At 38.0% G+C, this 14,248-nt stretch overlaps 1 protein-coding gene across 4 annotated transcripts in view; it reads left to right on the plus strand.

Annotated features, from left to right (window-relative positions):
• Positions 1 to 12,238, plus strand: part of Sgcz (sarcoglycan zeta) — a 1,080,539-nt gene extending 1,068,301 nt beyond the window's left edge. For 3 of the 4 annotated variants that reach the window (XM_039094728.2, XM_039094727.2, XM_039094729.2), the window contains exons 7-8: positions 3,635 to 3,758; positions 6,423 to 12,238. In XM_039094728.2, coding sequence (XP_038950656.1) covers positions 3,635 to 3,758; positions 6,423 to 6,614 — 316 coding nt within the window. In that variant the 3' untranslated portion in view covers positions 6,615 to 12,238. The remainder of the gene's footprint in view (positions 1 to 3,634; positions 3,759 to 6,422) is intronic. The other variant, NM_001108875.2, reaches the window with a different exon arrangement.
• The last annotated feature ends 2,010 nt before the right edge of the window (positions 12,239 to 14,248 follow it).

The following is a 14,248-nucleotide window of genomic DNA, read 5'->3' on the forward strand; positions in this document are numbered from 1 at the left end:
TGAGAGATCTACCTCCTTTTCCAAGACTACTGACATATAACAAACAGGCATCCTACCATTCAACCTTGACCTTAGGTAGCAGAACACAGAACACTCTTTAACCATAATCCCTCTGTAGCTTTCTGTTCTATGAATAATCAAGCGATCGTTAGCAGGTAGAAGTAAATAATTATTGTCCATTTCTTTCCAATAGCCACTCTTTTATTTTTGTCCAAAGTTATTTTCACTACAGCAAAATGTCTCTATTCGATTTTCTAACAAGTCTGTAAATTCAGGAAATCCAAATGATCTCTATCAGTTTCTATGTCATTTGTGGTGGCATTTTGCTCATGAAGTGGATGTGAACACCCAATAGGTAAGAGGTCGTGGGGAAGGATTCAAGGATAGTGAAATATAGAGAAATAGACAAAGAGAGAAACAGAGTGAGAAGGGGGAGGAAGAGGGACACACACAGAGTGATACAGAGAGAGAGAGAGAGAGAGAGAGAGAGAGAGAGAGAGAGAGAGAGAGAGAGAGAGAGGTGACACAGAAAGAGACAGGAGAGGAGGGAGACAAAATGAGGAAGGAAAAAGCACAAAGTACAACCCTATGACTGGCTAGTCACACACTGACATACCATGTTACTCAAAGCTTATAGCAACAACACAAAACTCATCTCTCACCCCAAGGAAAATAAGATATTTTTTTTATTTTTTTATCAGATATATTTCTTTACTTACATTTCAAATGGTTTTCCCTTTCCTGGTTTCCTGTCCATAAGCCCCCATCCCCTCCCCCTCCCCCTCCCCCATATGGGTGTTTCCTCCATCCCACCCCCTTACTGTCCCACCCCCTGACATATTTCCCTGCACTGGGGGTCCAACCTTGGCAGGACCAAGGGCTTCCCCTTCTACTGGTGCCCCAATAAGGCTATTTTCTGCTACATATGCAGTTGGAGCCCTAGGTCAGTCCATGTATGGTCTTTTGGTAGTGGTTTAGTCCCTGGAAGCTCTGGTTATTTGGCATTGCTGTTCTTATGGGGTTTCAAGCCCCTTCAGCTCTTTCAATTCTTCCTCTAATTCCCCCAAACGGGGTCCTGTTCTCAGTTCAGTGATTTGCTGCTAGCATTGACCTCTGTATTGGACATACTCTGGATGTGTCTCTCAGGAGAGATCTATATCTGGTCCCTTTCAGCATGCACTTTTTAGCTTCATCAATCTTATCTAGTTTTGGTGGCTGTATCTATATGGGCCACATGTGGGGCAGGCTCTGAATGGCTATTCCTTCAGTAGCTGCTCTAAACTTTGCTTCCATATCCCCTCCTATGGATATTTTCCCCCCTTTCAAGAAGAAGTGGGAGCATTCGCATTTATCTAAATATAAGTGACAATAATCTGGGAGTATGGACTCAAACTTCACCCAAACCCCATATTTAAATGTGGAAATGCTTTCGTGGAGTGTTGTTGCTGTCGTTATTGTTATTGGATGGAAGAAAGTCAAAGCACCTTCCAGATAACACTAGTTGAAGGCTCAGTCTGATGGGTGCAGCGAATGGGGAAATTTGTCACAGGTTTGAGATGCCATCTCATGGCAGTCTTACTTTGAGCATTGCTGGAAAACTAGGCACTTCCAAAACTATTTACCTGATAGTCATGATGACCTTAGGAAGTACACGGAGACCGACAGTGATTGGCTACTAAGGGAGTTAAATATAGCCCAAGGTCATTTAACTCTGGGTCAATAACGTTCCTACGGGCTACCATTATGGAAGTTCTGTAAGTTGTTCAGACTAAGCTGAATCTTTAAGACAGATGTGAAATTGCTTGGTTCAAAAAGTAAACACTGTCGATTCAGAGCAGATGAACCGAGACATTGCCTCTAGCTGACATCCCTGAGCCCCCATCTTTACATATTTTGGGCAGAGGAACCTTAAATCAATAGTACTTTAGGGTAGGTCAGCCATGAGTATATTTGATGCATAAAATCAATCTATTACAATCATTTCCTGATTAATCATTTGATAGATTAATCTGAAGCACTCAGCATTCTCAATGTGTTTCATGTTATTACTAAATGTCAAACACAGCATAAATAAAGCCTTCGTAAATCTTATCTGCACAATTGGCTATTGAATATATGAGAAATAAACTTGACTTTTCAGAAATAGGTTGACTCGATTACTGGGCAAAATTAGTTTGTTTTTCCTTCTATTTAAATGTGTACAATGTTACCTTTTATTGAACACTGGAGTGATAATCTGTCTTAAGATATTAACATATTTTTAAGTATGTTCTTATCAGACTGCTATGAGAATGACTCGATCATACCAGCCATGAGTGAGTTCAATAATGAGAGGGTTAACAAAACTTAATATGGCATTGGCCACAGATTCCTCCTTGAGGCAGTGAGACATTGTATGTAAGGATTCTGAAATACGACTTCAAAATTCAGATTTTATGTTTTGGATAATGTGTGGAAAAGGTTAGTAGTAGGTTCTACCAAATAATGAGACTCTGAATTTCTTGGTCTGTTTTTATTTAAACAAGAAAATATAAGCACAGATTATAAACAGATTTTTTTTAAAGACTTAGAGCTTTAGATGCTAAAGTAAGCCATAGAGATAAAGGTTCAAGGTCATTTTCCTAAGATAAAATAAAATCAATATTTACCATTGTAGAAATCCTTTCTAAATGTAGAGGGGAATGTCTTCTTAGATCTCACCTTCAAGCCTGTATGTGTGGTTTCTCTGCTGAGACGTTGCTTTTCAGAGATGCATTTCATGAAGTTCTTTCTGCAAACAGCTCTGGGTCTTGTCTCAGAGGGATAAGGTCACTCTGGATCATGGTGATGGCAAGACGGAGAAAAGCCTTTTCCTGGTGCCCTGTGATGAAGAGAAATGAGGCAGCTCCATCAGCAACAGATCAGCTTACAAAAACAAACAAACACAAATCCAGCTGGCATCCACCAACTTCTCCTGCTTGGAATTTCATAACTACATCCTGATGACTTTTCCCCATGCTAATTTCCTTCCACAAACTGCTGTCATTTATTCTGAGACCATAGCGGTGAAGCATTGACGGTCACTCAACATGAAAACTATGATGCTTCTATGCTCATTTCCAGATTTTTAATGCACACTTTGAAAATTTTAAAGTTTACAAAAGTTCGAGGGCGCCCTCTTGAAGGATCGCATTAACGACCACAATAATAATGATTTCCATCGGGTTTTTATGTTCGCAAAACTGGAACTCTTTACTGAAAATTACGTACGTGTCAAATTATCCCAATTTATTTATTAAAACCCCATCATGAATATTGATAGTATATTAAAGATTTAAGCATGTAAACTCATGATGGCCTACTTTCTGAGCATGATAGAAAGAACCAGCATAGGGAAATGTTATTAAAGTCTTATACATGAGAGTAAATAATTGATAAGAACAAATGAAGATTTTATAATGAGCCAAAAAAAATAGATAAAGTAATGAAAGAGATTGTTTAAAACTTAACTGGGCTTGAAATCATTGTAACAAAATGTGAATGCCTATACTTATGCTGACAGTGTAAAGATAGTTAAATCTGGTTCACCAATGCTTTTTTTGTTCAGTTCCTTCTAACTTTTCTCTTTCATAAATGATATTTTGCTCTCCTTTAGGCTTGAATCACCTACCAGATCCTTGATAATGGAGGCTCCACGTGGGGTCCAGGTGAGTGCTGCTGCAGGTGACTTCAAGGCTACCTGCAGGAAGGAGCTGCATTTACAGTCCACAGAAGGAGAGGTGAGTCTCCAAGCAGGGCTGACCCTCAGCTTTGTAGTCACTTGAATCAGGTTCCAGGAGACAGGCTGAGCTGCTTCATGAGAAATTCCAAGCTTTGGAAACCCTGATACCTCTTCAAAACTGTATCCAATAAGCTCCTTCTACTTTCTACTTAAATGTACTCATTCTGAAGACACTTTTAAATAGACCTCCAAATTCTTGTTGCTTTGATGTTCGCTTTAAACATTAGAATGAAAGCAGCCCCTCTTTACCTGTCTCTTGGGAACTGTAGACTGGCTCTTCTAAAAGTTAATCGGCCTGTGCTGTTATAGTCAGAAAACAACACAAGTTTTTGGGAAGACTGCTGGTGCCCAACAGGATCACTATAGATAACAATAACTATATAAATATTTCAGAAGGCCTGAAGGCAAAATTTGGAAAGTTTTCACCATAGAAAAAGAATTCTCTACATAGCTAAGTACAGCTAACCCAATTTAAAAATTACACAGGTCACACATATGTGGAAAATTGTATAAGATCCACTAATTTCCATTTTCATACTTTTATATATCTGATTGAAATTAGTTTAGAGGAAAGGAAATGTTTTTCCTAAGTGCTTTCATGTTGGTTTGTTTATTTCTCTGCCCAAGATCAACAACACCACAAAAAGACAAAGTGATCACTTATCGAGAACGTAAGTCCCTCCCTTTAGGTAGATTCTAAGTTGCTTGTCCAGATCAGATACGATATCCAGGCATTAAAAGTAATAATTGAATTGAAGATGGAAGAATTGTACAGAAAATGCAAGGTTGTGCTATGAACAATCTCTGTCATTTGAGACAAAACGCCATGAGGAGCTGCAAATTTGGTGTGGAAGGAAACAGGAGTCAGAACTGTGAATGAAAAGTCTTAATGATAGGACCACATCCACAGGGCAATGACACACCACAACAAGCATGCTAGATGGACAGTTTTTATTCCAAAAATTGATTAACGTTTTCAAGGAAACAAATAGTGCGGATATCAGGTGATAAATGAAACAAACGGATCCCTGTTACAGACGATGGGCTGTGCTGAGTTCAAAGCTCTGGGGTATGATTCTAGTCACCGGATTGCATCTCAGAGCAGATGGATTGTGTGGCTTTATGGGGCAATACAGAGCAGACATACCAATTTCAGAGGTTGGAAAGTGAACAGCACAGTAACTGCATTGGCAGGACAGAGAGAGGTGGGCAAGCCCATCCGTGCTGCAACCTAGACAGGCTCGGGAATACGGTGTTTGTCTTCAGTATCTCAGTTCTTCTAGCATCCTGCCTTATGTTTCATCTCGATGAAAGCCAATCTCTTTCCAGCAGCCTGTGTGAATGGATTCATTAGGAAACTTGTCCCCTTTACATGAATGAAGAAGTTACCGAAGCATATAGTTAATATTTATTTCATCTCAGTTGTGGAACAAATATCCCACAGTGAGGGAATTGGATGTAAAACAGCTCTGAGCTTGTTCTTAACAGTGCAAGCTATGAGCAAGATCATTTGGAGCTCCTGGTGTTGGGGGACTAGTGCAGGCCATGCAAGATGTGTAACCTGGGGAAAGACCACAGGTTTTATATGGAATGAGAGGGGAAAAGGGAAGCTTTGAACAGTAGGAGTGACATGGTTCAGTTAGCATTTCTTGGAACTTCACCCCAGCATAGAGAACTAAATGGATGTGCACTGCAGCAAAGCCCCCAACAGAAGTCCGATAAGAAATGTCTAAGACAAGAAAGGAGGAAATTCTGCTCTCTCTTATCCTCCCTTCAACTTTGGGTTGTCTAGGCAACTCAGAGTTTATGATTAAGAAGAACAGAAGAATCAATGAGATAGCTTTAGTGATTAAAGGCACACGTCTGGTGACCTCAGTTCAACCCCCAGGGTAGAAGCAGAGAAAGAACTTTAGTCAGCATCCTCTGAGCTCAACATAGGTCCAGTGATACACACACACACACACACACACACACACACACACACACACACACACGGGGGGGGGGAGGAATACAAAATAATCAGTGTATTAGAAATTATTGAATAAGTGAAGTAGCCCCTCAAATGAAAGTATTAGTCAAATTGGTTGTCCAAACCAGCTAGCATTTAATAGATAATTTAAGCATGATGATATGTAGAATTATCTGTCCCTTGTCATGAATTCCTCAGTCACCTGATCTTTAGGCTGTGAGACTTTTCTGAATGTTTTAAAAATAATTTTACCCATTCTTTCACGAGCATTTTTATTTTTAAAAACAGGCGATGGGGTCTGTTTTTAATTAGTTCCCTCCCTCTTCAGCAACACCAACGCAGCCGATACTCTTCTTTCTCTATATAGTCTCCCGACACGACTAAGAAGCTGAATAGAAACCCTCTACGCGGCCGTTCATTTTCTGAGTGTATGCCATTGTTATTACTGCTGCCGTTTTTAATAACGGCTCTTTGAGCACATTATTCCATACCACATTTCATGTTGGAGGCCGGTTCTCAGAACGCCACCGCTCAAATTGGCCGACAGCAGCAGAGCCTGTGGACAAAGCACAGGCTTGTAATCTGTTCAAAACATCATGAACAGCAAGAGTCTCCATTGTCATGCGATGCTCTCTGGGAGGTTACCACGTTAGAATTAAATGATTTTTTTTTTCTTTTTCTATTTCTTCCTAGATTTTTCTAAATGCAGATTCAATCCGGCTGGGAAATCTACCAATCGGTTCCTTCTCTTCTTCACCCAGCTCTTCAAATTCTCGACAGACAGTGTATGAACTGTGCGTCTGCCCCAATGGCAAACTCTACCTTTCTCCGGCTGGGGTAGACTCCACCTGTCAGTCCAGTAGTAGCATTTGCTTGTGGAGCTGAAGCGACTGATTTCTCCTCACACCAGAATAGCCTTTTGTTCCCGTCCGTCTGCTTCACGGTTTTGCTCGGTTTCCCTTGTGATCAGTCCGGAGCGTCTTCAGATGGACCACAGAGCAAACTGTTCCAGGGTCCGCCGGGATTGGCCTTCACCTTTCCTAATTCACCATACTCAACACAAAGAGTGTGACTGGCTCGGCCATGGGAAAAATATTTAGGGCTGGAAACCTGGATCACGACCTTTGCTCGAAAGGGAGAATAATTTAGGTGCCTTTGCTACGTGGAGTGAAGCACACAGATTTTTGCAGAACCTGGCTGCGAACTGCGCACGAACACATTAATGACCCAGACGAAGGTCCCAAATCCACTGGCGACATGAAAACGCTTAACCCCGTCAGAAGACTAATTCTGCAGTCCGAAAGCACAATTTTCCATTCATCTTTTTAGGACGTAAACTTTTATCCCTGAATTTTAAAATTTTGAAGCATTATGTAATGCTTGCTTTACTAAAAAAAAAATTAAATTCAATACGTGATTTTTAACTAAATGAATTGACAAGACAGCACCTCTCCCTGAGTTGTTTTGTTTCTTTCACTTCAATGTGTTGGTACTCTTTGTCTACTAAGTCCGGAATTTTGTACATTAGATAATTTTGAAAGCTCTCAGCAATATAATCTTTACAAAATGAACAAAAACGCCATTATACTGTCATTTGTCAGATCTGGATGGCCTTATACAGTATTTACGTGGTTAGTGCATGTGACACACTTGCTTTTAATAAAAACATCTTAGCTGTTCCAGTATAAGCCAGGAGGGATATACTTATGGTGGGGATCCATCCGCTATTTCTTTAAACCTTCACATGGTTTCCTTTACCCTTAGGTTTTAATAGCACTCTTCTGTTTGCCCCATTTACATTAAACTTGATTTTAAGTGCAAAAAAAAAAAAGTTAAACCAGCCTTTAATTAAAAGCTAACATGATATATAATGCTGAGAACTGATTCAGTTTCCGTAGGGACGTCACCTTCAAATTTAGTATCTGTCTTTTAATTTGTGGTTAATATTTAAGAAGGTTACAAGTTAAATTATAAATTCCAGAAAAGAACATGGTAAAAAGACAAATGTTCAGTAGGGGTCTCAGTCATGTGCTTTCTCTGTTGAGGAATCTAGTCACCTTTCCATTCGACTGTTAGCGTTTAGCCACTTCTATCAGACTGTTACTCTACCCTTACGTTATCAACCATAGCTCTCTCCGCTGCTCATTTTTATAAGTGAGTTCCTAATAAGGAATGCCAGAGTATTACAGCTTTGTTCATCGCGGTACTCTTAAACTCAAATTCTTGAAACCGACAGAATACAAGAATGTAAACTTGTATTATAGATTTCCTAGTTTCTGAAGGTGGCTTGATGACTCGAAGGTAAGTCCTTAAGTTTTCCCATCATGCCCTTCTTGTACCTGTGTACACCATTGACAGGTGTATGGAAGTTACATTTCAGGGCTCTGTGACTGCAGAATCTTTGAAAGACTGTTCTCTATAGCTGAGAGTGGAGCAAACTATTGGAATCTGTTGAAGTAGTTTGGTTAGTAAAAATGAGAAAGCTGGATAATACAACCGGCAAAGCAGCCTATTGGCCAAAGCCATCTATCTCCTTTGGAGTCCCAGCATTTCCAGTAGCAGCCAAGCACCATATCACGAGCATTTTCCAATTCTGCTGACGGCTCTGGAAGGCCTTTCACTCTGATCATTTTTAAAATAGTATTGGACTTGTGCTTTGGGGTTAGCTTACAAATCTGTAAATTGACATCAAAATAAAAGTGGAGATATATAACTACTTGAAAAAGTCATAACAGAGAGCCTCATTCATTTCTAACAAACTTTACTATGTGAAGATTGCACATTAGTCTTTGCAAAAGAGTCACACTGTACGTGAGGCATGAAATTTGAGTCGTGAGTGTTTATCACTGTGTTCACTTGAAGAAGACATTCTGCATTAATTTGGGACATACCAAGGTTTTAGCCATGCTAAATTAAAGCAGTTTCAGAATTTTCTAATCAAAGGATGTTAATTCTTGTGATTTGTAATCCTCCCTGTTTTGAAAGTCTTTAACTAATCAATTAAGCCAAGTTCTGCAATCTGAGAATGCCTCTAAGCTTCAGTTTACAAAGAAAAAGTTATAATCTTTAGAACAGAAATATTAAATCAAACATCCTCTAAAGGCTTCTTCTAGCATGAATGAAAACATTCAGAATTTGTATACATAGGCCAACATACCAAGAATGAAGAGTGGTGAGGAAACAAAGGGGGTGGGGGCAAATTATAGGCTAGGACAGATGGCTTACACCTTTAGTTTCAACACTTCGGAGGCCAAGGTAGGAGAATCTGTGTGAGTACAGTGCGGCTAGGGCTATACAGAGAGATCCTGTATCAATCAATCAATCAATCAATCAATCATCAATCCACAATTAGAGAATAAATAACACACAAATAAATTAAGTGGAACAACGGGCAAATTTTCAACTCAAAGATATTCTGAAAAATCCAGACATTAAAGAATCATAGAAACTCAAAAGATTTAGAACATTCAAATTCCTGTTAAATAAGAAAGAATGTGGTCAATGACTTCCATATACAATAATACATGAATGGCTTGAATTGATTGTTGGACTGCTTTAAGGTTCTTTGGACACAGTCATGTCAAAATTTAAGCTTCTATTCAAGGCTGAGAAGATGGACCCTGAAGTCTTTGATTTCCTAATAGAAAATCATTGTTCTTTGATGATAAGGAGGTTCAGAAACTGAAGGAAGTATTTATCCATTGCTTTCCCAGTGCAATTTTACAGATCAGAATGAACACAGAAGTGCGTGCACGTGCACACACACACACACACCACACACACACACACACACACACACGCACACACATGCACACGCACACATACACACACAAAAACACATACACTATACCTTATGTAAATGATTCAAATTCTATTTTCTTGAAATCCCATTTAATAGATATTACTTTTAGTTGTGCCACAATGGACTCTACTCAGCTATGTTGTTTGTCTTACCTTTACTTCTCATTTAGTTTAGATCCTGCAGAGAACAGAAATGGAGAAATTGGAGTGGGAAAGTTCCTGGCATTTCAATTATGAGCCACAATTTGTAAATTCAGATATATTTTACGTTCAGTGTCTCTGGGGCTTAAAAGGGAATGCATTATTATTTTAAGTTCATAATGCTTGAATGATGAAATTTTAAAGGATACAAAAACAATCAAAACATACGCTAAACCAAACAAAATGCACTTTTAATACTTTATGATCCATTTACCCAGTATCTCCAACATTTGCTACTGGACTTAGTAGTCTCGATTTTTATTATGAATCATAATTTTCACAATACGGGATAGAATCATTTCTCCAAGTTTAGAAAATAACATTTGGAAATCGTAGAAAGTAGTGCCATAAATCTCTGAAAATATGTGTAGGAATTTGGAATTGGGTTCTGGTTATATGTGATACTTAAAACTCTCTTTAGAAATATCCAGTCACTTTGGCTGCAGTCTCCGTAAGAAAGGTATATCAAGCTAGGTATTTCTCTTTGGTCATGTTCGTCTCTTAGTTTTATTGATTCTTTTAAGAACATATTTAATGATCATCATTGAGTCTGCGAGACTCTGCCAAGCTAGAATTTTTGATGATCTATCCCTTAAAGAGCTGTTCATCCATGTCTAAAACAAAACTTCACAGCATCCTATTCTTTTTCTCCATATCCCAATTAAATATTAGTTCCTTTGAGGAAATAACGTTTGGTTGATGTTTTCAATGATATGGATAATATTAAGTAAAAGAAGAACATTTGTAGCCATCATCTAAAAATATCGTTTCAGGGCTTTAACTAACACGTGCCCAGTATAAGTGCCCTGCTTAGTGCTCTATAATTACTGACACTCATCAAACTAAAAGCATGGGCTGTTGGGAAGAGTGTGTTTAGGTCAATATGGCCAGGTACTGAAATTTTATTCCTACCAAAATTCTTTCATATTCTAATGTCTTTACACAGCAGTGCTTCGTTTTCCAAACACACCATTGGTACAGTAATATCTCTAATTAATTCCACCTTTGCAGACATAGTATCTCTTTTTAAGGAAGCAATAGGCAAGGGAAGATCTGATGCTGTTAGCATTCTAGTTCATAACATCCCAGGTCAATAGCACATTTAACTATAATTGAAAGTATTTAAGGGTCTAATTCTTTATATACAACCACCATCACCAAACTCATTTTTGAGTTTTATATGTTTGAGGTATGCTTTCCTTAACTGCCTATAGCTTTGGCCTAATTAGAATTCCTCACGTGACCCTTCTTAGACATTCATTAAGTCATTTGCTGCATACATTAGCATATATTGTGGTAATGATTCCTGCAGAATATCACTATCAAAAAGGAAAATAAAATCACTATTATCCCCGATTATAAATTCATGAATGATTTCATTGAACACTTTCGTAGACGTTGCTTTAAACTGCAGTCAAGTAGTCACTGAAACGTCAAAGACCAAAGATCAGGATTTCTATTGTATTTAGCTCTAGACCACTATTGCTTCTACTAACTTATTAAAATAAATAGGGGTTATAATTACAACACAAGGAAGTAAATGTGCTTCTGGCAGGAATAAGAGCTGCAGCCATTAGTTACTGCTTCAGTTGTAGAAAGAACACTTCAGTGGTACGCTCTGCATACTTTTATACATAGGTAATGAATGTCTCAGTATTCTTAAAATGAGGAAATAAAGACTACACCCAAAATGGCCTCAGGATGAATTAGCTTAGTTGGGTTGAAACTTTCATTGCTTGCCAAATATGTCTCTGCAAAATCTAATGAATATGAAATACTTCTAGAACTAGAGGGCTATTTTTTTAAGTGTTAATTGATGTGGGTCAGTCTTTGGCATCATAAAGACAAACACAAAAGGATGTGTGGTACAATGAACTGTGATTCTTCCTGGGTTTCCAGTTTTAGTATTTCATTTCTTTGAATATTTATAAATAAAAGTCAAACAGGGTTAAAGATGTGCGAGGAAATTTACAAAAAAAAATGGAGACACAATTTGGAGTTTGTTTCTTTATCTATACGATTCTTTAAATTGGGTCCATTATTAATTTATTTTGTTTTGTATCTTTCATGTAAATGTTTTCTTGTATATATAGATATATGAAAAATGGAACTATTTTCGTACACATACTATGCAATATGTTTGTACAATTGCAAAATTACCAAAATTACAAAAGCTGTGCTTTTGTACTCTATCTTGCTTTATGTTAAAAAAAATCAATCAACCTTTTCTATTTAAAAGGACTCCTTCCTATGAACTGTAGATAACATATCTATTAAAAAATCTGTCTATTGTATCTTTTGTTTAGTTTGGGGTGGGGTCTATTTCTTTTGGGAGTAAACAAAGCAAACTTTTGGCAGTTGGAATTCTTTTCTCAGAAATGAGTCCGTCCGAGGCATGCAATGAGCCCACATCATTTAAGATCTCTCTTGTAATTCTTGTATTTTTGTCCTGATTTCGGTGCTACTGTGTAACCACGATTAAATGTGATAGTCAAAGAGGATCAGAACTCAGGTGCTATCATTTCATTCATCTTCTTTAAGAAACAAAACAAGACAAAAACAAAAAACAGTTTGAATAGAGACCTTTCCAATAACATGTTTTCTGATCAATACCACGTCCATGAATATATGTGCTTCAGCAAAATTAAGTTTAATATACACTTGATCAAATTCTTCACCATATTTTTCTTCTCTCAAACTCATACCCAGTGGTATGAGTTTTCTAAGAGTGTGAAAATGATTGAACCATAGGATTAATTCACTTACCAGGAGATTAGCAATCAGTTTTATCTGTTATGAAATTCTGCTGGTTTGTCCCTGGGATAAAATTAGACAAGTATGTTGTGTGTACAAATACCTATATGTTTATATGTGTATTACCTGTCAGCTCATTTAATGAGTAAACCAGAGCAAATACAAACACAGACTAATTGGGATTCCCTATTTTATGTTTGATCTCTTTTCTGTTATATTCAGTAAAGAACTGGTATAGATTTTTTTTAAATGACAGCAATGTTGCTACTATGGAATAATAGACAGCCTATTTCTATAATCCCTTGAGAATGGCATTCTTTATCAACTTCAAAATAAGTCAGTATCCATTGAAAGTATCTTTTTGGAAAACAGTGATAACCTTCTTTATTTCATATCCAATTATTTTATAAAGCGATCCAAATACTTAAAACAAAAATTGAAACGCTTATACCCAGCTCTGTTTTTCAAATGTTAACTCTAAGTAGACTATAAGAGAATGCCTACATTCTGTGTGACATATATTCCACGACTGTACCTAACCTTCAAAAAGGTTTGAATGGTTTCAAATGTTTGCACACTTATCTCTGTCAGGCCCTTCAGGCTACTTGCCAGCAAACCATTGTAAAATAGTAATGTCTGGTTTGGTACTCGCTTTCTTTGCTGAGACAGAGGTTTGGGAGGAGAGAGGGAAGGAGAGGAAAGAAGGACAAAATGAGCAGTTATCTCTGTATTCATAGTCTTGCTTATGAGACCAAATGTATGCCATTGTTATTTTTTCCTATATCATTTAAGCATATGGCACCATCTGGTTTATCTTACAATTCAATTCAGCTGTGACACTAACTGTTAGGAGCCCAGACCATATAGCGTAAGAGCCCAGTCCTACAACACGCTGCCCAGACCTGCAGAACTCAGATTACTCACAACATTTGTATGAAAGCTACAAATTAGGAGTTCCCTTGACACCTTCCTTAAATTCGATAATTTGCTCTGGTGGTTTAGGAAGGACGACCACTTAAACTGTTGCTCACAAATTGCAAAGGATGTTGTAAGGCTATGAATGGACAACTCAATGAACAGGTGCTGGAGATGAGCTCTGAAGGGCTCTGAAGTGTAGAGTTGGAGTGGGTGGTCTTCCTTACACACTTTCACTAAGCAACAATCTGCTAACCCTCAGACGTTGGAACCTTATTCAGTTTCATCGTGTAGGCATGGCCATTTCTTAATTTCAGCTCCCCCTTGTCTCTCCAGAGAATGAGCTGTGGGGCTGGAATTTTCAAGTTTCTTCTGATGGCTGTGTCTTTAGAGTGACAACACCCTCTTCCCCCCACTCCACCCCCAACTCCTTCTCCCCTTCCACAGCCATCTAAAGTAAGAATACGAATGATCAGTAGCTCAGGAAATAACAAATGCTATGTGATTTCTTTGTCAGGAGCCAGGTCAAAAAGGAAACATTATTACTCATGTTTCTAATACCTCGTCTTATGAGGTTGTAAGAGCTCGCTATTACTAATTGGAGGCAGATGAAATTATATAGTGGTATCTATGAACACACTGTATGCGTATGTATAATTTCCTGGGGGTAAATTGGAAAATGGAAGTTGGTTAATAATACTTAGCCAGATAATTCTACTACTATCATATTTTAGAACACTTTTACATCCTGCTTTAAAAAAAAATGTTTCCGCAAGAACAGCACCCATTTGAATCTTAACAGTCTAATAAGTGTCCTGCAATTACCGCTCAAAAACAACTGTCTTTTA

The sequence above is a fragment of the Rattus norvegicus genome, chromosome 16 (assembly GCF_036323735.1).
Source record: "Rattus norvegicus strain BN/NHsdMcwi chromosome 16, GRCr8, whole genome shotgun sequence".
In the NCBI taxonomy this organism is placed as follows: Eukaryota; Metazoa; Chordata; class Mammalia; order Rodentia; family Muridae; genus Rattus; species Rattus norvegicus.